This window comes from Guillardia theta (genome assembly GCF_000315625.1).
Source record: "Guillardia theta CCMP2712 unplaced genomic scaffold GUITHscaffold_57, whole genome shotgun sequence".
Lineage (NCBI taxonomy): Eukaryota > Cryptophyceae > Pyrenomonadales > Geminigeraceae > Guillardia > Guillardia theta.
The window spans coordinates 502947-528031 of record NW_005434617.1 but is presented as its reverse complement, the minus strand read 5'-3'; the positions used below and the strand labels follow the sequence as shown (position 1 = coordinate 528031).

At 48.9% G+C, this 25085-nt stretch overlaps 10 protein-coding genes across 10 annotated transcripts; 6 read left to right on the top strand and 4 right to left on the bottom strand.

The window, feature by feature from the left end:
* Window positions 1-745: 745 nt before the first annotated feature.
* Window positions 746-1559, top strand: GUITHDRAFT_112252 (hypothetical protein; the record flags this gene model as incomplete). The annotated part of the gene is made up of 7 exons (XM_005828758.1): window positions 746-790; window positions 840-939; window positions 979-1012; window positions 1058-1196; window positions 1246-1292; window positions 1338-1427; window positions 1475-1559. 7 exons carry the CDS (start codon window positions 746-748, stop codon window positions 1557-1559), a joined length of 540 nt encoding a protein of 179 aa, XP_005828815.1.
* Window positions 1560-1577: 18 nt separating this feature from the next.
* GUITHDRAFT_153771 (hypothetical protein) lies at window positions 1578-3118 on the bottom strand. Its single transcript, XM_005828757.1, has 4 exons — window positions 3032-3118; window positions 2744-2972; window positions 1967-2659; window positions 1578-1920 (listed from the first exon to the last, which is right to left on the bottom strand). Exons 1-3 carry the CDS (start codon window positions 3085-3087, stop codon window positions 2279-2281), a joined length of 666 nt encoding a protein of 221 aa, XP_005828814.1. The 5' UTR covers window positions 3088-3118; the 3' UTR covers window positions 1578-1920; window positions 1967-2278.
* Window positions 3119-5560: 2442 nt separating this feature from the next.
* Window positions 5561-7557, top strand: GUITHDRAFT_153770 (hypothetical protein). Its single transcript, XM_005828756.1, has 14 exons — window positions 5561-5626; window positions 5671-5725; window positions 5772-5830; window positions 5874-5951; window positions 6001-6081; window positions 6128-6202; window positions 6246-6297; window positions 6341-6439; window positions 6489-6593; window positions 6686-6789; window positions 6847-6914; window positions 6961-7003; window positions 7048-7149; window positions 7194-7557. The coding sequence occupies exons 2-14, from the start codon at window positions 5674-5676 to the stop codon at window positions 7290-7292; spliced, it is 1017 nt and encodes a 338-aa protein (XP_005828813.1). The 5' UTR covers window positions 5561-5626; window positions 5671-5673; the 3' UTR covers window positions 7293-7557.
* An 839-nt stretch (window positions 7558-8396) lies between these two features.
* On the bottom strand, window positions 8397-10924 carry GUITHDRAFT_141806 (hypothetical protein; the record flags this gene model as incomplete). The annotated part of the gene is made up of 11 exons (XM_005828755.1): window positions 8397-8463; window positions 8513-8591; window positions 8869-8941; window positions 9143-9188; window positions 9236-9290; window positions 9336-9394; window positions 9443-9501; window positions 9906-9943; window positions 9989-10055; window positions 10101-10168; window positions 10402-10924. The coding sequence occupies 11 exons, from the start codon at window positions 10922-10924 to the stop codon at window positions 8397-8399; spliced, it is 1134 nt and encodes a 377-aa protein (XP_005828812.1).
* Window positions 10925-11364: 440 nt separating this feature from the next.
* Window positions 11365-11933, top strand: GUITHDRAFT_153768 (hypothetical protein; the record flags this gene model as incomplete). Its single annotated transcript, XM_005828754.1, has 1 exon — window positions 11365-11933. A coding segment is annotated over exon 1 (247 nt), but the record flags the coding sequence as incomplete, so codon positions are not given.
* Window positions 11934-12228: 295 nt separating this feature from the next.
* On the top strand, window positions 12229-12694 carry GUITHDRAFT_74552 (hypothetical protein; the record flags this gene model as incomplete). Its single annotated transcript, XM_005828753.1, has 2 exons — window positions 12229-12574; window positions 12624-12694. 2 exons carry the CDS (start codon window positions 12229-12231, stop codon window positions 12692-12694), a joined length of 417 nt encoding a protein of 138 aa, XP_005828810.1.
* Window positions 12695-13892: 1198 nt separating this feature from the next.
* GUITHDRAFT_153766 (hypothetical protein) lies at window positions 13893-15087 on the top strand. The gene is made up of 7 exons (XM_005828752.1): window positions 13893-14017; window positions 14065-14225; window positions 14276-14341; window positions 14389-14445; window positions 14503-14703; window positions 14797-14873; window positions 14918-15087. Exons 1-6 carry the CDS (start codon window positions 13948-13950, stop codon window positions 14803-14805), a joined length of 564 nt encoding a protein of 187 aa, XP_005828809.1. The 5' UTR covers window positions 13893-13947; the 3' UTR covers window positions 14806-14873; window positions 14918-15087.
* A 139-nt stretch (window positions 15088-15226) lies between these two features.
* Window positions 15227-17296, bottom strand: GUITHDRAFT_112247 (hypothetical protein; the record flags this gene model as incomplete). Its single annotated transcript, XM_005828751.1, has 15 exons — window positions 15227-15313; window positions 15355-15411; window positions 15454-15525; window positions 15570-15623; window positions 15671-15733; window positions 15784-15888; window positions 15930-15977; window positions 16022-16079; window positions 16131-16205; window positions 16288-16358; window positions 16411-16470; window positions 16519-16563; window positions 16607-16687; window positions 16983-17150; window positions 17198-17296. 15 exons carry the CDS (start codon window positions 17294-17296, stop codon window positions 15227-15229), a joined length of 1143 nt encoding a protein of 380 aa, XP_005828808.1.
* Window positions 17297-17947: 651 nt separating this feature from the next.
* Window positions 17948-19837, bottom strand: GUITHDRAFT_164313 (hypothetical protein). Its single transcript, XM_005828750.1, has 14 exons — window positions 19732-19837; window positions 19605-19680; window positions 19503-19548; window positions 19303-19448; window positions 19151-19252; window positions 19050-19105; window positions 18921-18998; window positions 18820-18869; window positions 18698-18738; window positions 18595-18643; window positions 18517-18544; window positions 18378-18461; window positions 18261-18326; window positions 17948-18089 (listed from the first exon to the last, which is right to left on the bottom strand). Exons 1-14 carry the CDS (start codon window positions 19831-19833, stop codon window positions 18012-18014), a joined length of 1002 nt encoding a protein of 333 aa, XP_005828807.1. The 5' UTR covers window positions 19834-19837; the 3' UTR covers window positions 17948-18011.
* Window positions 19838-20744: 907 nt separating this feature from the next.
* On the top strand, window positions 20745-23785 carry GUITHDRAFT_153763 (hypothetical protein). Its single transcript, XM_005828749.1, has 3 exons — window positions 20745-21212; window positions 21498-21911; window positions 23423-23785. Exons 2-3 carry the CDS (start codon window positions 21777-21779, stop codon window positions 23456-23458), a joined length of 171 nt encoding a protein of 56 aa, XP_005828806.1. The 5' UTR covers window positions 20745-21212; window positions 21498-21776; the 3' UTR covers window positions 23459-23785.
* Window positions 23786-25085: the final 1300 nt, after the last annotated feature.

The window sequence follows — 25085 nt, the reverse complement described above, 5'->3', positions numbered from 1 at the left end:
GATCTAACCTAACCCTAACCCTAAACCCTAAACCCTAAACCCTAAACCCTAAACCCTAAACCCTAAACCCTTAGCTCTAAACCACAAACCTTAAACCATAAACCCTCATTACTAAACCCTAAACCCTAAACACTAAACACCAGGCCGAAGCCCCCTGGGACTCGCGTTCCTCTCGACTCCTTCCGGAGTCCGGACCTCGGTCCGGATTGGGGCCCGAGAGCCCGGCCGGCCGCTGCGATCTTTCCTTCTTGCTTGGCCCTTGTCCATCTCATTTCACCTTCCTCTAAACCCTAAACCCTAAACTTGGGTATGCGTCCGAAGGTTTAGGGTTTAGAGGTTTATAGGCGGCCATAAAATCCAGTGAAGGGGGCGGAAATGTTTTGGCCATAACGTAAGGTCTGAAGGATTTTTGACGAGAATGTCAGATGATAGGTAAGAAAGATGAGAATGTTCATATTAAAGAAGCTTACTCTGTTCTATAAAGTCATCCAGAAGATCTTCAGTCCATACTGAACCAAGCAGAGACCGCGTATTTGCATTTCCTAAGATTAATTTGACAACTGATTATCATTAGTTGGCAGAATGGAGAAACGAACTTTGCAATTGACTGTTACAACAAGGCTTTGCAAATCACCAGGGAACAGCGTGACATGTGAGCTTTGTCAAGAAAAGGTTGAAATATGACCTCTGGTATACTAACAGCCAGAGGGAAGGAGAGATACTACTGGGCAAAGGATTTGCTCTTATGTCCCTGCAAAGATTTGACGACGCGATCTCCATATTTCACTCTGTGACATTTGATTCAAACAACGTGCTGATGAAGCTGAAATATGATGTAGAGCAAGAATATAGCAACTAGCTGCGGGTATGTAGCTCAAGCGCAATTTGTAGATGGATTAATCTCTGAGGCTCAATCTAAAGCACAGTCTGGTCAGAATGGTAATCTACTTGTGAGCATCAATGACGTTGATTTGTTAGGAATAAGGTCCAACAGTATTCAGCAGCTATCACTGTAAGAAAACTTAAAACCAGACTGTTTTGGATGAAGAATCTTCAGGGAATCGAGGGACGATGATCACATTCAGAGGACTTTTGCACGGAGCTTTGTTGAGAAGGAGCTGATTGTATTGGTTTTGAACGACCAAAAAGAGACCTCGGACAATGCTTTTAGCACTGAAATCATGAAGGCCCTCAAGGTGAATGGAACTCTCTTCGATCAATCAATTTGAATTGTTGAATTCGTAGTCTCTGAGCATTGCGTGCGAATTTCTGAATGTAAGGAACAACGAAAGGTGTGTTCATGTTATTCATTTTCATGATTGACATGCTTTAATCAGCTTAATCAATGCATTCAAGAAGGTGTTGTTTTGTTCGTTTATTTTCTTTTGTCTCCAAGTTTTTTCCACCTTGTTTACGAACCTTTTCTGGTCTCAGGAATTTGATTGTCCATCTCTACCAATGCTTTTCGTGGCAGGAAAGTTGCTGGGAGGACGCGAGGACGTGGTGGAACTCTCAAGGAAGGGGAGGCTAAAGGAAGTAATAACGTCTGCTTTGCCTGAGACCATAAGCGAAGAAGCGAAGAAGGTCCGGTCCATTCATTATCAATGACGATCTTGCTTGTTTGATTTCTATTTGAATTGCAGCAACTATTTGCCGCCATTGACCATTGCGAAACATCTGAAACATGCAACTCAAAACACAAGGAGAGGCTTCTACGCATGGTCTTGCATGTGTCTCAAAAAGTGATTCAATCTGCCGTGAGAATGTCAGCTGATACCTCAATTTGCTTAGGTCTGTGCAATCTCGCATCCTCCATCGAGGGATGAAGATCTCCACAGATACTTTGAAACACGCCGGGATATCCCGTCCGAAAGCATTGTTAGCTCTTTCATCAAAGAGATTTCGCAGGTCCTGAATATCCTGTTTATCAGAAGTTATGACCAAAAAATGATACTCTTTCAGTTACTCGGGAATTTTCCTCTTCCTTGTAATTTGTTGAAGGAAGCAGCAACTCCTATTGCTGTAGTAGACTACATTGAAGCAAATTGTCCGGCTCAGGGCGATTGCCGTAAGTTGCATCTTTTTCAATTGCTGATTTAGCGGAATCTGACATTCTTGTAGAAAAATGCCCTTCAAAACTCAACTGCAAAATTCATGAAGAAAGCTCGGAAGAAATAGTGGATATTGAAAACTTGGTTCCAAGATAAGAGAGGATCAACAGAGGGGCAAACGAACAATGAACTGATAATTCAAGTTTGCGAAACTCTCGGGACTGCCATCAATCTTGCCTTTTGAAATTTTCATCTCGGGCATTCGATATCAAGAAAGAAAACGGCCATGTTAGCTCATTACGAAGGGTAGCCAACACAAAGAAACAAACCAATGCAAGAACAGCTGCAATGTGAGGAAAGCTCTCAATTGGGACCCCATTGAAAACTCTTCCAAGATGGATATTGTAAACGATTTGGCCTAGCGTTACATTCTGCTTCCACGTGATCCCGTGCCAGTCAACCTCAATTGCAATCCTTGAATGCTGAGAAAATTCTTCGACATTTTCTGGTGTTGAAAACTCAAGCTTTTCTGTGTTTAGCAACCTCCTCCCCGTGCGAACTTGTGATCGTTCGTCGTCCACCAGCTCAATGTAGAACGACACCGGAAACTTGAAGGAGAAAAGTCAGGATTGAAAATCACTTTTAAGATCGATCAAGTAAACACAAAATCCAAACAAGAAGCTATGGCTCACCGTAGCTGGATACGAAATTTTAACTTCGTATGATGACAAGCTTCTCAATTGCTCCAATCTGTAAATCTTCTTCTCTCCCAAACGAATTTCTTGACGATCCAATGGCCGCTCTGGAATAAGCAGGTCTTCGCATAGGCTAAAGCTGTCATAGAAGATGTCACTTAAAACAGCACCAAAATATTCACGATCCCAATTGTCCCAAACATTAATGCCAAGAACAGGGTCGTTTCTGACAAACATCACTATCATGTATCTATTTTCACATGCATGGCACTGAAAATATCTTACCTGCATAAAACTGCGAAAAATCCCGCCCTGTGCCACCATGTCCCCACTGGCATCATTGTGATGTTCTTTCCCTCTAGTCGCAATGCCGTGACACTCTGAGGCAGGTTTGAAAGAGCAAAAAGAAATAACGACGACACCCAGCCAGAAAGCTAGTCTTGAGACAGGCTGTTCGCAATTAAACTTTCCGGCAGGGATAACAAAATGAGAGCGTTTCTGAATTTTGAAATAATATTTTTGAGTAAATTTCAATTTTACCAGGTCATTTTATTAGGTATGGTCAGCAATTTGGCCACATGGGACGACGCCCAAGAATAATAGTACCGGAATTGACAGATCCTTGAGAAAGCAGAGGTCTGCAAAGCAACAAGAAGAGACCAGACTGAGCCAAGTGAACACAGACGAATGCATGCGCATCTCATCTCCCTCACATCCAAAAGATCTGCTAAGACCAACCATAACTCGCAACCCACCTCTCTACAAGTCCCCAAAATTTCGAATAGGATACACACACCTGCAAAACATGCAACCAAGGAGAGTCAAACTTGGTTCCAAATGCAATTTTCACATAGGCACTGAACGATGAGCTAAAACAAATTGAAAAGATTTCTAATGCGATAAATGCTAGAGAACGATAGGAATTTAGCTAGTGTCATCATTTGAAGATATTTTGATTGATCAAACAATTCTCGTGCAGAACTTGCAACCAACAAACTACTTCATTCGGATCCAAACTATTGCATCGAGCAACTTCAGTTTCAAGCAATGGACGAAAAGTTAAGAGAAGAAGCACGTAAAAGATGGGCAGGTTAGCGTTCCATTTTACACATGCCTATTCATTGAACATTTTTCAGCTCAAGCTGTTTCACAAACCTCCGATCCACCAACGGACACAAGTGAGATCACGCCCGATGCGGCTCCGAGCGGGGCTGCAAGCGACCAGGTACGTTGGCTTGAGTTGAGTTTGCTCATCCGGTGTTGAGCAAGTGGTTGTTATCCCAGGAATTGCAGTTCAAAGAATATCAGGCGATGATGCGAGAACGATATCAGCAGCAAGGCAATCGCCGTGAACCAGGTACGCCAAACCAGAGCTTTCCCTTGGAATTCTGTAGACGTTTACGCATTGAATCAGCACCTGCTGCACCTGCTGAAAGTGAGGTAGACGCCAGCTCGACGGCAGAGGAATCATGTTCCTCCATCGTAATTCGAGGCTGACGTGTTTGAACGCAGACGGTCATCAGACACCCCGAAGGTCTATCCCCACAAGCTCCTGCAGACTTGAGCAACGTTGATACGGTCTGTGGTTTTTTCACTCACGTTTAGCTCAACCGCTGCTTCAGTCCACTGTACCTCCAACAAGTGCTCCAACCAATGACAGCCAAAGAAGCGCACCACGCACCAATACGACATCGGATGGTCAACGTCAATCATCTTCAGCCAGGCCAGCTGGTTGAATATGCTCTTGAACGCTTCCGTTTTATCACACTTCTACTCTTCCATCAGGCATGAACAGACCGATGGTTCCGGATGCCGTTCGCCAGGCTCTCACACCTTCCCAGGTGAGGTCTCCTCGTCCTCATTAACACGATTTCCTTACATGCTGCAAATTAGCTGGAACTGTTGTACGAGGCAATGGGAGAACAACATGGAGGATTCCATGGATTTCCAGGCCCATCCTCCTTTGATCCAAGTGATCTTGTTAGAAACAAGTTGCTGGCTCTGATGCCTTGTTGCAGTTCCATCCTCAGCAGGATTTCCTGCCATTGGAGGCAACATGGTGAAGAACTTGAATTATCTTTGTATCGTTTTGACAGTATTCCAGGCTGGTGACTTTCCACCTGCCTTTATGGGAGCAGGACAAGGTTTCATTTTGAAAAGTAAATGTTCAAATTCTCACTTGCACAGGTCCGCCGAGAAATCGGAATCCCTTTGGAAATGTAGACGATGATGGCGATGGAATGCCGAGCAACTGGGATCCTCGGAATGCTAGGAGGTTGGGATTGACCAAAAGTGAATTTTTTCTGATTTGAATCAGATCGGATGATGAAGAGAGAATTCATAGACAACAGGTGAGTGAGACATGATTTACAAAGCGAATTTGAAAATTGGAAAAGGTGGAAGAATTGAGGAGACGTCAGAACCAGCAAGGCCAACCCTCCTCCGGACAAGGTGAAGCGACCCAGGGATCTCCGGAGACGCGGCAGACTCAAGAGACAACATCTGGATCGTCGATGGTGCAAGATGAGATCACCGGGCAGATGCGACCGTCCCATGCTCAGGGGCCCGTTCAGGTGATGTACTACCAGTCGATCTGTTCTCGTATTGACAAGACATTTCCAGAGGCTCATGGATGATTTCTCATCAGGTGGTGTAATGTTTTGACATTTGACATCTTGAAATTCCTCATGCTCTTTTCGATTGCCAGGCCCTGGCTTTCAGCCTTTCGATATGCGATCAGATATGCCAATGACACTCCGTGAAGAGGTTGACAACTTTTGTCTTGAATTTCGTGTATACTGAGTATGACGCCAGGCGTTGCGAGAACAATCTCTCGAATACGGAGGAGCAGGACTGGGGCGAATGCCGCCGCATGTTCAGGTGCTTTTCCACAGGTTCGCTACATAAATCTAAAGGTAGCGAAGGGCATGCTTGGAGCAGCAATAGGATCGGAGGAACCTTCTTATGAAGAATTGTCAGGTAATTCCCTGAGAATGCTCCATGAATCTCTTACTTTTCCTGTTAGCTTTGCAGGAGAGAATTGGAAATGTAAGCAGAGGAGTCCCCGTGACCACAATTGAGCAGGTTTTCTTTATGTGTTGTTGTATTCCTCTCATGCTTGTCAAAGAATTCCTTCACTTTTGAGTACCACCCTCCAAGCCCAACATCCGAGGCAGGAGCAAATTTGCAGAGGGACCCCACTCTCGTAAGCACACGGTGATGAGGAGGGTGGATCTTGATTTCCTCACTATTAGGCTCGCTGCCCAGTGTGTCTTTGTGAGCTTGAGCAAGGCGACGCCTGCAGGAGACTTCCTTGTCTGCACATGTTCCACAAGGTCTGGCGTTTGTCAGCTTGTCACTGTATCTGAATTTCCGCTAAAGGATTGTGTCGACGATTGGCTGAAGCGCGACAGACATTGTCCCGTCTGCAAAACAGACATCGTGACAGGAGCCCAGGTGAAGCATTCGTGCGGTGAACTTGCCTCTGACATGAACATAGGAAACCAGGAGGGAGGCAGGAGATCAGCAGTGTTCAGCGGCTGCCATGCCTGGTAGGAAAAACTTGATTTGTCCTACCACTGATCGGGAAAGCAGGAGAGCCAGATTTCTCACCTCCAGGATGGGGATCCGATGATGAGTTCGAGGGCCTGGGAATCCCTGGATTCGGTCCTCGCCCGGGCAGGAGCCAGCCAGGTGCTGTGTGCTGCAACCAAGAAGACCTCCTCACTCTCCATGCATCTAGGGGTGGGATTTTCGAACCCTGCTGCTGCTGCTGCTGCTGCTGCATTGACAAACACGCCGGGTGGAAGGCCGGCATTTCCTCCGTGGATCAATCAATCTCGACCAGGTTGACCATAGGATTGGACGAAGAGGGCAAGGAGGGGGGATGGGGCAGTGGTGGAGGCGTGGATTCAGGAGAAAATCTGATGTGCTTTCTAGAGATACTTGCTGCCGCTGCTCAGTCAAGGATCGATGCTGCGTCAGACTCAGCTGGGATGGTACGAGACGATGTGACTGGGCAGATGCGTCCAGCTGGTGCCCAGGTAGGGCGCAAACCCAGAGAGGACGAGACCGAAGACATCTGACGACTTGTTGCAAAGGGACCTGTAGAGCGCCTTGCGGGAGCAGTTGAGGGAGATCTCTGGGCAGGAATGACGAGCAGAGCAGGGTGATGGCAGCTGGCACACGGAGCGATTGGCCTGACAGTATTGCAGAGGGTGGGAGGCAATGTACGGAGGAGCAAGCTCTTACTACGACGTGTGCTGATATGAAGTAGCTGTGGGGTTCCTGACTTCCAGCAGATGCTTCACTCAACAGGGCCTCTTGGGTCTTTGCGAAGACGAGGTGCAGGAGCTCCTCCTGGTCTTGACCCAGCCACCGAGATGCTGAGCCGTGCTTCCTTGGTTTTCTCTTGCTTGACTTGTCCAACGATCTGACTTTCGTGCAGGATCCTGGAAGCCACCGTCCCGGCCCTTCTCCTCAGGGCGGACCTACCAGCTCTGCAGAGGCTTTGCTTCAGCAGGTGACGATGATCAATGACGCATGATGAACCGACCGCCCTGAAGTCCGATCGCAAACAGGCTCGCGCACAGCATGCCATGGCGCAGCAGGCGATGAGGGAAGGAGGTTTTCCTGCTCAAGCTCAGCCTCCATCAGGCGCTCCTCGAGAGTGGAGCCATTTCTATCAAGGACGATAAAGAGCGGCCGGCAAGGGCAGCCGCGACGGGCCAGCACCGAGTTTAGCTGACACCTTCAGCGGTGCCTACAAATACGAACGGCTGGCAGGCCCTCAAAATAAAATGGTTGAACAGAGCCGGGCAGCTTGACCGATCGGACCGTGACGGACCGTGACTGTGGGAATCCGTGGGAAATAAAAGTCCGCTATGATCGGACAGCCTAGTAGCAAGCTACAGTACATGACTTTCACTGTTCAGTTTAGATACTCTGTTTGATCGCAAGTTGGAATTCATACTAGTGAAGCCACAAGCACGTGTCACTGTAGTACCGTCGGCTGAGTGCCACTCGACTCTCATCTTGGTCGGTGATCACCGGCGGCGATGATGATCCGATCATTGATGCGGAAATGGGTCCGCCTCAGAGAGTTGTGATTTAGACAGCAAAGATCGCATTAGGAAGTTGCTGCATGTTGGAACGGACGAAGAGGCGAAATGATTGCAGAAGCGATTGTTGCAAGCAATGTCGTGCTGCTGGGTGAAGCCGGAGTGGTCGGCGGCTATGCGATAAGGTGAATGATAGGAGAAGAAGTTAGGAGAAGAAGGAAGAAGCGGGAGGGTGTGGAAAGTAGAAAGAGATTGTTAACTCGAGGATGAGGGGAGGAGACGACTACCGGAAGGAGAAAATGACTGGTGAAGGCAGGGGAGGAGTTGGTGGAAGTTAGTGAGTGGGGCGTGTATGATACTTGTTAAGACATGATTATCTACTTGTCAAGATGTGATTATCTTCATCTACTTGTTAAGATATGATTATCATCCCTTGCTTAATGTATGATATTCTTCCCTCACTCTTGATTGAATTCAGCGAGGTACCCGGAATCGAAGGGTTCAAGGAGATGCTGGTCAACAGCCCTGCAAACCCAACGATTCTTTTCAATCCTGATCCTACGACATGGAAGTGAAACTCGAGCCCCGCTTCACTTCAAATGGATGCTCCTCCCCTTCCGCTTCAGCACAGGGTTTTTGCGGATTCCCTTGAAGTGCCTGACAGCATCACGTCAGGCCAGATCATCAGTTGCTTGTGGTGAGAAACCTGTTCCTTGGAACCGGAGGATTCCCAGGATGACCCAGAGCAGCTCTGTAGCGATAGGTAATGTCTTTCGTCTCCATGCCTTGAAAATTATATCACAAGACGCTCAAGTCACGAAATCGCGTCATTCCTCCCTCTCTACACCCTTTCCAACCTATAGACCTGATTTCCTGCCTTGATCACTCATTCATGCAATTTGCAGCAGTTTCGTCTTCCTCTGGTTGTTTTCTTCCTTGATTTCCCTCATCTCACTCTCTTACTCGAGTGAACTTTTTTTCTTCCTCATATCAACACTCTCTTGCTCTACTTGAGTGTTGCATCTTGCCTACACCATCTCACTGTTTCTTGCCTGCCATTACATGCTCGCACAAATCTCTTCCACTTGCCTGTTTGCCTCGATCGCTGATCAAACCCACGATAATCGAGCTTCATCTGCATGAATTTATGTGAGCATTTCGTTGCACTTTCTTCACTAAACTCGCCTGTTCGGAAGAGGACTCTTCTTCCTCCTCCTGTACAGAAGCACTGTCGCTGCTTTCCCATGGCAACTTCTGCAGAGGAAGGGAAGATGACGGCAAGGTGAAACCAATGACATCAGGAGACTTGCTGTCAACACCTCGAGCATCAACCCACCTTCCTGATCTCTTTGTTGACTTGATGCAAGTCGACTTCTTCCGGCCTGCCGCAAACATCACGAAGTCATCCTGGTCTGCCAATGCATCTCACCGTCGGACCGAGTCGAAGAAAGCCTTCCGTGCTTGGATGCCCTCCTTGCTCCTTCCTGTCAAGAAGTTGAGGGAAAGCAGATAAAGCAAACGATTTCAACCTTTGTACAGCCACGTTCCTCGTTCCTTGTCCCACTTGTATCTTGGTTTTGTTGCCAGCCTGCAAGGAAAGCAAGTCAGAGCATCGATTCTATTCGCAGTTTCTCACCATTGCGACATAATCAACGGTGGGGGAAGTATATCAGGATCTTTCAACGTAACGTTGACCTGCATTGAGATCTCAGAACAAATGCCCAATATGAGCAAATTTTACTTCTTGATAATTTGAAGGAATTTCGTTGTCTTGCCATGTTCCTGACAAAACTTACTTTCAGTGGAACCAGAAGCATGCATAGGTCATCCAGAGCAAAACGAGGTTGTCTATCGATTCACCGTTCAAACATTGAATCAGACAATTTTCTGCATGTATTGTAGCAGGAATCAATCGAATGTCGTCGGCTGAGAAATAGAGCAAAAGTTACTTTGGTAGACGTGCTGCTTGAAGTATGTGCTTACAGTCATGAAAGATGCAGTCCGATGCTGTGAATGCGGCAAAGGAATTCAGCATAGCACTATTCTGAAATCATCGCACATGGTAAATTCCTGAGATGAAATTCAACCAATCAACGAACCTTTATCTTTGCAGTGCCATTGAGAATTACAGCGATGCCTTCTTGACAGTGACTAGATGTAGAACAGAGAAAAATGACCTTACATGAACCAAAGCAGAACTCTATAGTGCAATCTTCTACTATGCATTCACTTTGGCTTCCAAACAACGTCTTGAACGAATTGTCACCCCTTTGAAACATTACAAAATTTCTTACGATTCCTGTCCCACTTTGTCTTTCCTCATCATATCCTCCAATCGTACAACTTGATAGCATGCCTTGACCTAGTGAAGATGAGTTCATGAAAAAGCAAAAAATACAACAAGATGAAATTAAAAAAAGTAGATGGCAAGAAATAAAGCATGTCGTGTACTGTTACCTTCTTGCAGCCACAAGCAGCTCACTGGTGTGTCGCCTGCCTTTTGTTGGAATGTTCGTATTTCGCAAGATTGAAACAATACAACTGATTAAGATCTCAGTTCGGGGATGAAGACGTCTTGTCAACAATAATAGAAACCTGATTTTGAGATGATGACGCAATGAAGCAATGAGTACTGCAACGAAACCCCCTGAAGGATTGAGCCAGCGCTCCCATTCAGAAATTTAAATCGTCCCCCACCACTGATGTGTTGCTCGTCTATTTGTGCAGAGCCTATCAGTGTTGATGCATTCTTCTCTGGCTTCTTGGTGCCATACAGAAGCATCCGCCGAATGATCGGCAAGTCTCCTTCGCAAGTAAGATTATACGTTGTCGGCTCCATCCTGATACGCACTTCACTGTTTGGGGGGACAGTTTGGTTACCAGGCTCCGAAGAGAGATGCTCGCTTGCCTTCACCAGGGGAAGGGCATCGCGACAAAGGGACACGTCATTGCACACGTCTACAAAGGTTGAGCCCTCCGTGGCGACGGTTGTCTCCGACATAACGACATCACTTGGCCTCGAGGTGTCGAGCAAACCTCCTCTGAGGCTCAGGCAGCCTCTCGATGCTGAGCTGTGCCCGACCAGCGCCGCCTTGAGTTGGAGCGGCCTGAGGTGCATGGAGCTTGCTACGTGACCTTGATCGTCCCAGGCTGCAAGCATAACGCACGAAAAATGTAGTATCCATAGCAAAACAGATGCGCCCCGTCGCCATTGAGAAGGAAACTGAAAGGATCGAGGAGGCATATGACCGACAAGTGTTCACAACATGAGGGTAGGAGAACTTGTGCTGGAATCGTCTATGACAGACTCATTTCAACGCGTCAACTACAGCATGCCTTCATTCTTGTCACTCCATTCATGCTCTGCCCATGGCTCGCCATCGCTCGGCCAACAACCAGCTCGCCTCAGAGCTCGAAAAAGAGTTTTCAAGGTAGGGTTTAGGTGCAACTGTAAGAGGGGGTGGGGGTAGTGACCAGCATGTATCTCCGGCCTGAAAGAGAATATGCAAAGGGAGGTAGGGGTACATCATGGTGGACAAACGGGGGTGGTAGTTGCTCCAGCAACCTCCTAAAGGACATGCTGCAACTGTGAAGTAAGAAAGTGAAGCAGAAGGTTAGCCGAGAGGAAGTAGAGCAGCGAAGAAGCTTGGACGAGCTGAGAACTGGACTCGCTCTGAAGAGATCCTGACACTCGCTCTGAAGAGATCCTCATACTCGCACTGAAGACATCCTCATACTCGCACTGAAGACATCCTCATACTCGCACTGAAGAGATCCTGAGCGAGACGCAGCCTATCTCTATATATATTTGCTTGCCTCCTCAGCATGTTCCCAAGCCGACTCGCGACCCAGCTAGCACGCCTGTGCGTGACGGGCTTGATCATGTCAAATGTCGCCTCTGCATTCTTGGCTTCCAACTTTGTGACGAGACCTTCAAGTCATCCAAACGACTTGAAGTTGCGTAGAACATGTGGCTTGAGAACAATGGCCATGGGTAACCCTGAACCTGATACAGACAAGGGCCCCAAAGACGGCTCGGTTGAGAAAATGCTTGGATTTCTTGGTCCTGTAGGTTCAAAGTTCGGGCAGTCAATTGACTGGTTCTTCGATACTTCATCAGTGTCTGGTGATGTTGATTTCAATCAAAATCAAACGTTTGCTTATTCTTATCGTGTAGGTGCGAAGGCTTGGCGACTACAGGTTGTTCCTGGAGAGGCTGACTCGAAGCGCTGGCGGAAGGGAGACGAGCTTGAGTCGATGATACAGGAGCAGATCCTTGAATCAGAAACTTCTGTCATATCTTTGAAACAGCTGGGGGCGGACGGAGAATACGAAGGAGATTTGTTCTCGCAAGAGCTCCCGGACAGTTATTCTATGGCAGACGATGATCTTGGAAAATCTTTGACGGAAAGACTGCAACAGATGCAACGGGTGCAACAGGCGGACGTGAGCTCAGACTCTCTTCTCACTGGTGCTGAGTTGGCGCTGCTATGTAACAAGAAGTACGGTTTATACCATGACATGGCTCTCAAGTGCGACAAGCTGCAGCTCGTGACAGACAGGAAGTTGGTATCAGTCAATATTTACTACGCGTACTACGGGCAGATTAATCCTCGCTTTCCCTACTCGGAAGCTGAGTATCTCTCGAAGCTCGACACCATCGCCAACGCTGTGAACACCTGGGGACAAGCAGAATTCGTCCGATCCTTCTTCGCCGAGAAACCTACAGCCTATCGTGGACTTCCTTCACGTCCTAGATGGGATACAGGTGTTGAACTAGCTGAGCAAGAGTTCCTTCACTGACCTGTGCGACGCAGCTGTATCTATCCGACTGTACAAGAGCCCCACATGGAACGATGCTCTCGTGGAGGATTGGTTTCTCACGTAAAAGAAAGATCGCTGTATTGGTGGAATGATAAAGTTGAAGAGAAGGATATTTCTGTTCCGGGAAGACTCTCCCATCGTCAGCTGGTTTGCAATATCAAGAACTCAACCCAGGAGCAGCCCATATGTTTCATCGTCACTTGAATTCGAGCATCTTCCAGGTGAAATGAATTGCACTCTCATGATTACGATACAGTTGCATTTGATAAGCTCAATTCCGGCAGACACGCGATGAGAGTATCTCGCTCTAAATCGCAATTGAGTTGTCCTTTGTCTCCTCTTCCAACGCTCATGAAGGCACGATGACACTGAAGCCAACACTTCGCTTCCTGCACCACACAAGGAGATTCAGCAGTTCCTGTCATGCACAAAAAATGCGCACGAGCTACCTTCGGGCAATGGATCATCCCGCGGCATTCAAGAACTTTCGCCTGCTTCTCCATACATCCGCGCTTTGGCGCAAGCTCCAGGCATTTCTGATAGTCCTTGATGACTCTCTCGCATTTGCTGTCCATGATAACACCTGCAGTCCTCGTTACTTGCGTGCCATCTCTCTAACGACACCTCTACCCTCCTTGTGCTTTTCACTGCTCTTCCATCCTCTGCTTCACTTGATCCTTTTCAACCCACCTCCCCTGCTAATGCTTCAATCCCGCTCCTCCTCCTTCCCCGTCTCCCCTCCTTGGTTAGTTCAGACATTCGCTCCTCATTCTCCTGCCCCAGCCCTCTGCTTCCCTCGCCTCCCCTCCTTGCCACCAACTCCCTTCCCTCCACCATGACTTTTAGGACTTTTTGTCAGGGGTATGAAAAGTTCATACCCGTAAAAAGAACTTGAAAAGTTCTGTGTGGTGTGCGATCCGTTGATGCAGCGATGAGAAGCGGAGACGCGACGAACATGCACTGAGCGACAGTTAGAGCAGACAAGCGAACATGGCGAGAGCCATGGGCAGAGAGCCATGGGCAGAGTCGTGGGTAGAGCCATGGGCAGAGCCTTTTGAGAACTAGTGGGCAGACACGGGTCAAGGCAGAGGAAGAAGAAAGTGGTGAGTAGGTTGAAACGTATGGGGTCAGAGGAAGGCTGGTAGAGTATTAGAGAAGATAGAGAGATGCATCGATGGAAGAAGAATGCAAGCAATAGCAAAAGTTGAAGCATCGTTGAGTTACCGGAGCTCATCAATGATGATTATTTACACTTTAACATTAGGATTCACATTCTGGGAATCCTCAGACTCTCAGCGGGATCCGAAACGAGGCATCATGCCAGTATCTGACCCGAAGAGGTCGTTTCCTCCTCTGCAAGGAGCCTTCACGCTAAAGCAGAGCTCAGGTTCAAAGCCTTGCTTCTCCCCCTCTTTGTCTCATGATGATGTTCAGACGAGCTTCCGCAGAGAGCATGGCTGTTGCCAGGGGAGAAGCCCATCAAGCTCAGTGAAGAGGCGCGGAAGGACTTGGTGAAGTGCATAGGAGAGAGAGGCATAAGGCTGCTCCAGCAGGAGATCGGCATAGTGGACAAAGCCAACGCTGTTTCTCCCGAGGTTTGAGTCTTCGCCTTGCGTCCTCGCATGACGTTGCCATGCTCGAGTAGGTCGAGCCTATCTTCCGCTTCGAGACAGCTTGGGGCCGCCAAGTTGCGAAGCCGCGATACAGAATGGTGCTTGCTGCTGCGACCTGGTGACATACTGAAGCACTTTGCTAAAGGAAGCGACAGTGAATCGAAGCAAGGAAGGCGTTTCCTTCCTATCCAATCCTTGCACGGTGAAGTGAAGAACTCAAGGTCTGCAAGGGTTTGACCTGCGCTTGTGTTATTGACAGGTGAACAAGAAGTTCTTTTGGCCAAATATGACCAACGAAAATCTGGACGGGTCGGAAGAGACTGACATGCCATCTCCTCACTCTCATTTGTCAGGATCCATAAGAAGCACTGCATGGTGCTCGAGACGCCCTCGCAGGTCAAGGATGTTCGCTCATGGCTTCAGCTCTATGGCGAACCAGATCCCAAGAGAGTGCCGACCGGTGAACCAGCCCCTTCCATCCCCTCCTCCCTCCCTCCCTCCCTCTCCTTCCTTCCTCTCCTCCTTTTCTCCCCTGCCCTCATCCCCTTGGCAGGCGTCATGAGCACCTTCAGACCCTCAAGGGTTCGGTTCGGCAAAGACAAGAGCCGCTCCTCCGACATGATCCGCAAGGCAAGTTGTTGCTGTCCGTCACGCGGCTCATCCTCCTACAACAGGTAGACGGGCTGACATGGCACCAAGAATATAGCAAGACGATGACAGCGGCCTATGGTTCTCGTTTCAAGCTGAGCTCATGACATCGTTAGAGCCGCTGAATTTATTCTTTCACTTTATGGTGTCAGACCTGTTGTAGAATAGCATTATGAGTAATCATCCTCTCACATTGGTTGGTTTTCAACGTTTGAGGTCGCATCTGATTGCAGGCTTGCGTCAGTGTATCTGCCTGTCACATACACAAGCTTCTCACTCTCAGCTCTGCTGACATTGCCGCCGGGCTCCGATTGAACGGGAGCAGCTGTGATCGGTCAGGTTGACTTCTGCCCACCAAGAGATTCACCTCTCGGTGGCTGCGCACCGGTCGACGTTTTATTTCGCACCCAAGCAAGAAAATGCTGCGGAAGGATCAGACAGAGCAAGTCTGTATCTTAATCACCTGAGCAAATTCGTGCGTAGGCTCAGTGTCAAGCGCTCGGACCAGAAGCTCCTCCGCCTACTCGCGGTCAACGGAAGGGGGCTCGACGACACGTCAAACCTTGGTGTAGTTCTGCGATGTGGCAGACAAGTAGGCATAGTTGCATAGGGTGGGCACATGGCCGGGATCCACCTGCAGGATGTGAGGAGAAGATACAGAAAGAGTTGGCACGGCACCGCTAGCGAGCGGAGGTAGAGAGACTGCGCGATGGCGAAGTTGGCGCGCACTGTCTGCTCTCTCCTTTCAAAATCGTTTGACAAGGTCAAAGGCGGACAACCTGCTGGAGAAGGCCGTAGTTGCATAACGTTGCTGTGCTGTTCGCATCGTGTTCAAGAGCCCGCTGCAATAATAAGTGTGATGACGATGATAAGGATTCGAGATTGATCTCACCTTGTACAGCCTCTCAGCAGCATCATAATCTCGAATAACAGTGTGCAAGAGTCCTCCATAGTTGGACAAGGTGGTCGAGTGATTCGGATCAACCGATAGCACGCGCTGGCAAGAGCTCAGATGGCAAGAAGAGAGAGGCTGGTTACCTTGTACATCTCTTCTGCACCAGAAAAGTTTTGACGGACACCTTCGAGCTGTGAAGGTTTAGAGTGACCTCAGGAGAAAATCTCTTTCTTACAAGACTTCCATAGTTGTACAAAGTCGCCACGTGGTTGGGATCGCTCTTCAGCGCTCTCCTTGATAGGAAAATCGATGAATAATGAGAGGGTGGAAGAAACTCTTCTTACTTGTACAGTTCTTCCGCTCCGTCGACGTCACGATGTACTACGAGTCGTAGGAGACCGTAGCTGCAGAGCACGTGACTGCAATTAAAGATTTCAGTAAAACGGGAATACAGGCAAGACACCACGCCAAGACAGACATGATGCAACATAACGAATCCACCTGTGCTCTGGATCACTCTGGATCGCTCGCCGGTATAGTTCTTCCGCCGCCGCAGGGTCTCGCTTGCACTCCTAATTTCACCATTAACAAGACAACCCTGAGCATATACTTCCATCCACTTACTTGCAGCAATCTTGCATAATTGTAAAGCGTTGTTGAGTGATTTCTGTCTGCTCCCAATGCCTGCATGCCAATAAGACATCTTCATCACAACTTAAAAGATTCGCTCACTTTCTTATAATGTGTCTCTGCCGCCGTTATGTTTTTTCGAACATTCTGAAAACATCTCACTCTTCGACACTACAACACTTCGTCTTACTTGCAGAAACAATCCGTAGTTGCACAGAGTTGTACTATGATTAGGCTCCAAAGCAAGAGCTTTCATGTACATCTCCTCGGCCTGCACAAAGATTACAGGCGAATTCCTTTACATCTTGACTTTCCTGGTCGTACTCTCCAAGATGCGTGTGTAACATATTCCCGTAATTGCAAAGTGCGGAAACATGAGTAGGACACAAAGAAATGACTTTCTCATATTTTTTCCTTCATTAGCTTCAGGTCCAAACTCTCTCAAGCACAGATGTATCACCTCGCTCCTTGGTAATCATGTCTGATCCGCATCAACAAATTCCCATAATTGTGCAAAGTTGCAATGTGTGAGGCATTTCTTTCCAACACCTGTTTGTACCTGATACAGGTGTAAGTGCTGATGATATCCTGAAGAAATCTCCTGACATCTCCTCGAGGGCGTCACAATCTTTCGCGGAGTTGAAGGCGTGCTCGAGCGAGGTCTCGTTTGAAACATCCAGGCTGATCTGCTCTGTCGAATTCCCTTCCCCACCTCTCAGACGCAAGGAACTTCTCTACGCAACAAGTCGATGAGTGGAGAAACTGCCGCACGCTCCTTCACCTTTAGACGTAGGGGGGCGATGCCATGGCACGACGAGGGGATTGCAGTCAGGACACCAGTCCCTCTCAGTCCAGAGGGAAAGAGTCTACAGGGCTCCATGCCCGAGGTCTCGCGACAGTATGACAGCACCACATTGATACCAACGAGCACCCAAAACTGATGGCTGAATGAAACTTTTTGATCCCTTTCTTCTGGCTTTCTTGCCTTGCTGCCGCCGGTCCTCGCCATGGGATTTTCGGAGTGAAACGTACGAAAGGAAGAAGAGGAGCGGATTCTGTGGAAAGATCGTCTCATCTGATGGAGATCATCTGCTGCTACGTCATCATCCTCCTCCTTCTTGCCTTCACGTCCTCCTCCTTCTTGCCTTCACGTCCTCCCTGCCTCTCGCTCACTCGCCCCTCTTCCTAGAGACTGAACCCGCGCTCCTTCCCGCCTTTCGTACCTCATCCCCGCTCTGACCACACCGTGCTATTCAGACTCTTCAATCTGTTCAGCCTGCCGCCGCTCGGAATCTGAGTCAGTGACCGTCCGCCTCCCTGATTCAGATTCTTCACTGAGATCTGCTGCAACTCGGATTCTGCTGCCAGGCTACTACAGCTGCTACTTGAAGTTCCGAAGTTCTGCTGCTCACCGGGGCAGCCACTAGCCACGGGAGTCCGAACTCATGCGGCGGCCCACTGGCCAAGGTGGTACTGAGATCGGGAAGAGGTTTCATCGCGACATTTGGGTGGAAAATTCACGTTCTCAGTTGGGAAGTTCCAAGTTTACTCGCTTGTAGAGCTTTTCCATTTACACTGGCAGTTCTCCGAGCCCGTTAGTGGATTGTTGGATCGAAACTTTCACCGCTGGGCTTGTAGGCAATTACATTCAAATTTACATATGTGGAGCCCATCTGTCAACCAGAGTGAGACCATTGGCCGAAAAAATCAATGAGTCAATGTTGTGCAGCAACTTGAAGAGCAACACATGCAAAGATTTGCCATGAGTTTCAAACCATGAGGAGATGACTTATAACATGGCCGGCATCAGGGATAGCGATGTGAGCAACATCGCTGGCACTTGCCTTCCTTGAAGACTCGTCATTGAAAAGATTGAACTCAGGAACGCGTTCGAACTCTGAAAAACCAGCCTGGAACAGATGAGAACGTAAGGCGATTTTGAAATTCTTCGACAGGCAAACCTCGTTGAGGTGATATCCCAGGAATTGGATGTCAAATCCACTTCTCGACACTTTGAAACGATTTTCTTGATTCCCCATCATCATCTGCGTGCCAAGACTTCTCATTTTTCGAAAACAGTCACTAAATCTCTTGCCGCACTTGTAAAATTCGGAAACGGCCGTTCATGCTGTTCAAAATCAGTGAGATTGTCTCTAGATCAAGTATCTGAAGGAGCACCTTATTGACGGAGCCAGATACAACCAACAAAGAGTAGGGAAGTCCGGAACTATTTGAAGATTACGATTCTCATGTGTTACAGCGACGAAAAACTCTTTATAACCTGAAAGATACAGCTTGCCTCCTGGTTCCAGAAGGTTGTACCTGAACATATCATTTCAGATTTCAATTCAAGTTGAAATCCTGGTGAAGTATCGACCGAGAATGCACAACAAAATGCCTCACCATGATTTCAAGATTCGTTGCACCTCGTCATCTAATGTATAATGAAATGTCTGCAAAGGGATAACTGAGCTCTAAGCCATCCATCTGTTCCTTCCTCCTACCTGCAGCACTTGGCTGGCGTAAATTGCGGAGACGCTGGAAGGAGCAAACGACATTGTACTGTTGCCTGCTGCCCACTTCTGGAGAAAGCCAAGGGAATCAAGAGAAAGAGACAATCACTCCTTCCCAACCTCGGCAGGGACGGAGGTCCATTCCCATGTGTTGCTCTCCGTCGCTTCGCCTGCACCTTCGCGTCTCCGTGAGCGGCTCACTGCATGCGGGGGAGAATCACCAGAGCCCGGAGAGAGGAAAAGGCGGACTCCTCCTGCCTCCTCAAGATGCTGATCGTGCGCTGTACTTGCACCCTTGTAGGAAGACTCCGTATTGTCACCTTCTGCGAAAATCTTTGAGAACAATGCTTATACCAATGGCAGCGATAATCACCTTCTCGTTTTATTTTGGCCCTTTCGACATTCTTCGAGGTTTTCTCGACCTTCACGTTCTTTGATTTCTCCTTTGATGATCTCTGGTTTGCATCTGCTTTTGACCTCTTCTTGCTCTGTTTCTTCTCTGATTGTTTCTTTGAGCTCCTGGTGTCACATCCAAGTCAGACACTGAGAAACCTTCTTGCAGAACGCACAAACCTTTCAGGGTTCGGCAAGTTGATAGAAAACGGATCTGAAACCACATCTGAACAATCAATCAGCATGAAAAGACATGGCATGCAGTACGATTCAACGCTCCACCTTCATTCTTCTCTTCTTTACAGCTCGACGAGCATGCAAATAGCCGTGTATGATCGAGCTCGTCGTCGCCCAAGGACTTTCATGCAGTCACAACTCTCACCACGTCAGTCTGTCCCCCTCCCCTTACCTTCACGCATTCTGTGAGGCAATCAGCGAAATGGCGAGCGACGTTCTCCTGCAGGCTGCATGCTAGCAGGGAGACGAACAGCAGCACGGCTCTTGCTTGCATCCTCTCTCCCACGCCTCACGCCATCACCATCAAACCGTCGGGATTTGCCTTCTGCCCTCGCAGGAGGCAACAGGAAACTATTAATTCAAGCTACTACCGCCTGCTGTCCTCGGCAGGTCGTGCGGCCGGTCCACACCGGGCCCGCCCGGCCGGGTAGCGGCTCCCGGAGTCCGTACCCTCACTAGCCGTAGTACCGGGGGCGTCAGATCCGATGATCCGATACGGTAGTGTACGGTACCGGGACCGCGGCCAGCCGCTTTACGGTCACTCACCCCCCCCGGGCCGGTCACTGTGCGGCCCGAAACTTCCGGCGAAGTTCAACGGTCACTGTGACGTTCTGGGCGCTGCAGTGCCGCCGCAGGGCCGCAGCCCGGCCTGTGCAATCCGACATGCCTAGGCCGCGTGAGCGGCCCCCGCCCCGCCGCGAGTCCGATCCGACTGTCAGCCCGGGCCCTGCCGGGCCCGGGGCCGGCGGCCCTGAATGCCACCGCGCGAGCCTCGGAGGGTGTGCGGCCGCCCCCCCCGGCCGGGGCCCCCGGGGCCCCGGCGGCGCCGCCCGGCGGCGTCCGGGACTCCGAGCCTCCGACACGGGGCGGCGGCCGGCTGCGCCGGTGCAGACAGACCGTGACAGTGAGACAGTCCAGCGGCGACGCGCCACGGTGCACACGGAGACGGTCCGCCGCCTAGTGCTGCTGAGCCTGGCCGCTGTGGTGCCGCTGAGTGGCGTGCCCTCCCTGTAAGAACTCGGATAAGTTCTTGGAGACGGCGAGAAGTTCAGGGTATTGCGTCTCATCGATGGACGAAGCTCAGCGAGATGGAAGTGGGTTTCGACATAGGTCTGGAATTAAGGAATCGACGAGCCTGAGGGTCAGGCGGAGAAGAGGGGGTTAGGAGGACACGTGTCGACGGCGCGCTGTGCATTGTACTTGGTTGCAAGGGACTGAAGGGAAGGTGACTGCTGTGAATAAAGGAAGTGTTGGTGGTGTTGTGTGGTTCTTCTGAGAGTTCTATCATCATCAGTGAAGGTGTTGGAGACTGCACAGCTGTGTATCGTTGAGGTGAATAAGGTTGGTGTAAGGATCTCAGGTGTACTGAGAGTTAGTCTTTGGTGGATCTTGGGTTAAATAGATTCTGGCCAGTGAGGTGGAGGTTGATTCGATTACAAAGAGAAAATTTTCTCTTTGTTCTCAGTTCTCATTTTTTTTACTGTTGTTGCGCAACTGTGATTTACCGTACGGTCTGAACTGGAACAAAGAGTAAGTTCGGTTCATTGTTGCTATTTGAGTCGGTGATTCGATTGTTTGGAATCGTTGTTTGGAAGTTGGACTCGATTTTTTGCATTTTTTACGCTTGTGCTTGGAAGCTCAGTTTGGAAGGTCGGAGTCGATTCTTGTGTGGAACGTTGCTACTGATTTTTCGACATTGCTTTTACCATGGGAGGAGGAAAATTGGACCTCAGTGAAGAATTGATCAAGACTCATCCTGAGTTACAGATGGACACATTCCTCAAAGGATCGGTGACGTCACAGGAGGAATTGGATGAACTTTTGCTTCCGATTCAGAATGCAATGAATCGTTATCGGACAGGATTGGGCTTGTGTCTTTTCCCGCTGATACGAGAGTTTCCACTCGATCAACTCGGTAATTTTGGTGGTGAGTTTCATACTGTATGGGAAAAGAACAAGAGTGTGAATGTGGATGGCGAGTTGACGGAGGAATGGAAAAGGCAGGTCGTTTTGCTTTTCCTGAATGCCAAATTTTGTTGGAGGAAGAGCGGGCAGATTCGAGATTATGTGGAGCAGTTGCAAAATTTGTCCAAGACGGTGTCGGATCAGTATGGTAGTCCTGTTGATGACGGTGATTCCGGCAACCCAGTGAGTGCTTCTCAGAGTGGCAAGAAGAAAAAGAAGGGGGTAAGCCGAAGGGATTCTGATGGCAAGGAGATGGATGCCGCGATGATTAACGCGTTATATGAAGACGTTGAATATTTTCTCCTGGAGCTTGGCCAATACTTTCGATCCTATCTGAAGCCATTATTTCCTGTTCCATGGGCTATGTCAGGAGGATTCAAGTCCAAGTTGGCTCCGATCAAAGCTCTGGCGTATATGATATGGGAAGTCAGAAAGCGCAGTGGGAATCTCAATGCCACTCCGGATAAAACGCGGATGGAGCTTCTGACGCTGGCAAAGTCGAAATTGCCTGACATATCTACCTTCCACAGCGTTATGGTCCAGATGAAGATCCTGCTTAACAAGTTGGAAGATGTAGCGGGAGAGGAATCAGTGAAAGCCTTGGAAATGATTTTGGTGGAGGAGCTGATCAAGCAATGTTATGTTTCAGATTGTATTGATATTCGAGATGTCGCGCGCTTGAATAAGCGGTCCAAGTTGTCAACCGAATTGACTTGGGAGGAGGTGTACTCTTGGGCTGTGAATTTGCATGATGAACAGGTATTTTTTACTGCTGGGGGTGAGAAAACACAGTCGGGCACTGCGTCAGTTAATGTGGCAGCCTCGGAGGTGCAAGCTACGGTCAGTCAACCGAATGCAGACAAGGCGTCTGAAAGTGGAGGACAGGGTGGTAAGGAAAAGGGAGACTCGAGAGGCAGCAATGAGTCGTCGCCTGTGGATAATGCATCTGGCAGTCAGGAGGATGGAAGCACGTTGGACGCGAGGGAGAGTACGCGAGGCCGAGGTGAGCCTCCGGGTCAGGGAATGCGGCGCAGGGGCGCCTACCATGTTGATGGGTCTCGTGGCGGCTACGGTCGTGGAGGCTCCGCTGGTGCTGGATCGAATGATTTTCGAAATCACCAAGGAAGAGCCGGTGGTTTTCAAGGGAATAATTTTCGGGGAAGAGGCTCAGGATTTCGAGGTCATCATCAGCAGCGGGGGAAGCCGTATGATCGTCCGGCTGGTAGAGGGATGCGCGGACGAGGTAGAGGGGAGCATTGGACGACGCATAACTACAATCCACGCAGAGGCGAGTCTGATGGTTTCTCAAGAGGTGATCGTTCGGGAGGATATCATGAGCGGCGAAACAATGTGCATGAATTTTCTCCTCAGGCTCTCGGCGAGGCGGTACTGCGCTTGGCCAGGGAAATCCAGGGGGGAAGGAGGTCAGGTGCAGACGGTGAGCAGCCGGTTGGACCATGGCAGGAGACGTTTGAGCCTAACCATCGGGGACGTGGCCGTAGTCCGGTGTCGGACAATCCTTTTGAGAGGACGGTACAGCAAAATGTTTCAGAAAGCAATGCTCAGGCAGGTCGCCGTCAGGCGGAATGGCGATCCTTCTTTGCGTTTCAGTTTGGCATTGATTCAACGATGTCGATGACTGATATTCAAGGAATGGCAATGCAGAGTATGGTGGGAGACGGTGACGGAAGGGTTGTCAATTTTTTGCTTGATTCGGGTGCAAATGTTACCATGGTTGGGGACGAATCCCTCCTCTCAGACGTACAATCGGGAGACGATTTCTTTGTCATGACGGCAGGAGGAAAGATTAATTGTACCAAGTATGGCAAGCTAAATTTGCAAATTGTCGGTGCAGATGGTGAGTCGGACAATATAGTATTGGAGAATGTTCGAGTTTGTCCTGTCCTTCCTGTACCACTTGTGAGTCTGGATGATTTTCTGGGATCCAAGTATTACATTGTTGGACGGGGGTCGAAGAACACGGTCAAATCCTATGTGGCTTCGGAGGATGGCAAGATCAGGATTCCTCTGATTCAGCGGGACAAGTTGTATTTGTTGACAACCAGAGGTCCGAGGCATGATTCTGTGGCAGGTGATGTGCCAATCTTTTGTGTTTCAGCGGAGGCTGGAACAGTTTGTTTGACTAAAGCACATGTCACTCCTGGACCTTCTTTCGATGGGAAGTCAACACAGAGTCTATCTGATGCGGTTCTGTGGCACATGAAAACGGGGCACCCTGATTGTCGAGTACAGAAGTTGCTCGCGGATACGGTCAAATACATCACGTTCAATAGGCGGTTGATTCATTCTCCGTGTCACGTGTGTAGGATTTCGAAATTTGTGTCACGCCCTGTTCACAAACAAACCTCATTTCGACAGGAACGTGTTGGAGATGTAAATGCTCTGTGGTACGTAGACTTGAAAGATATGGTGGCAGTCTCTGAACCATCGGGCTATCGTTACTTTCTTATAGTTGTCGACGCTTTTTCAGGATACCTGATTGTGCGTCCCATGAAGTCCAAGAGTCAAACGAGTGATATTCTGATGGAGTTACTTCGACAGGAGGAGAAAAGTGTCAAGAGAAACGGAGTTCAACGCATCATATCTGATAACGGCAGTGAGTTTTCTTCTTCAGAGTTGGAGGCATTCGTTCGTGAGACGGGTTTGAAGTGGGATCGGATTCCTGATTACAGTCAAGTTTACAATTCGCTGGCTGAGAGAGGAATTCGAGCAGTCAGTACTATCCACAGAACTTTGCTCAAACAGAGTGCTTTGCCTATCGAAAAATGGGAATTTTCTGTTATGCAGGCTACGTACTTGTACAATGCTCTCCCGAGTTTCAGGAATTTCGGCAATCTTTCTCCGTATACAATCTATAATGGAGATGTTTTCGACTTCAAATCTCTCAAGACCTTTGGGTGTATGACATTCTTCAAGAATAATGTACGCAGTTCGAAGATTGAAGATCCAGCTAAACAGGGCATTATGCTCGGAAATGCAAACGCTTTTCCTGGGCATACCATTGGCTACTTGGTATGGTGTGTTGACGACAACAAAATCTATCACACGAATAATCTGACCTGTGATGAATTCTTCTTTCCATTTCGACGTGCGGGACGGATGAATTGGCAAGAGGATCCTGAAGTGGTGGTAAAGCACGATATTGACATGGAGGATGATTCGCCTGTCAAGGGTGTTGAAGATGAACGGTCAGAGGCAGTGAATGCTGGGACTAGTGGTCGTCGAAAGAGAACACGGTTGGAGGATCATTCACTGGAGTCGGATGATGAGGGGGTAAGGGCTGCTGAGATGGTGTGCCAGGACAGCGATGAAGATTATGTGCCTACAGTGATGGTTGACGGTGGCCGAGAGGATGCGGATCATACGGATACAGAGGCAGCGTCGTCGACCAAAACATGTCGTACCAGACGAGACTTTCGTAAGCAGAGACGGGATGCCGAAAACCGCTTCATCAACAGGCGGGCTGAAGTTGTAATGGATGATGGGAAGGTTCGAACGGGGACGATTACTCAAGTTGTCTTCAAAGACGATACATTCTTG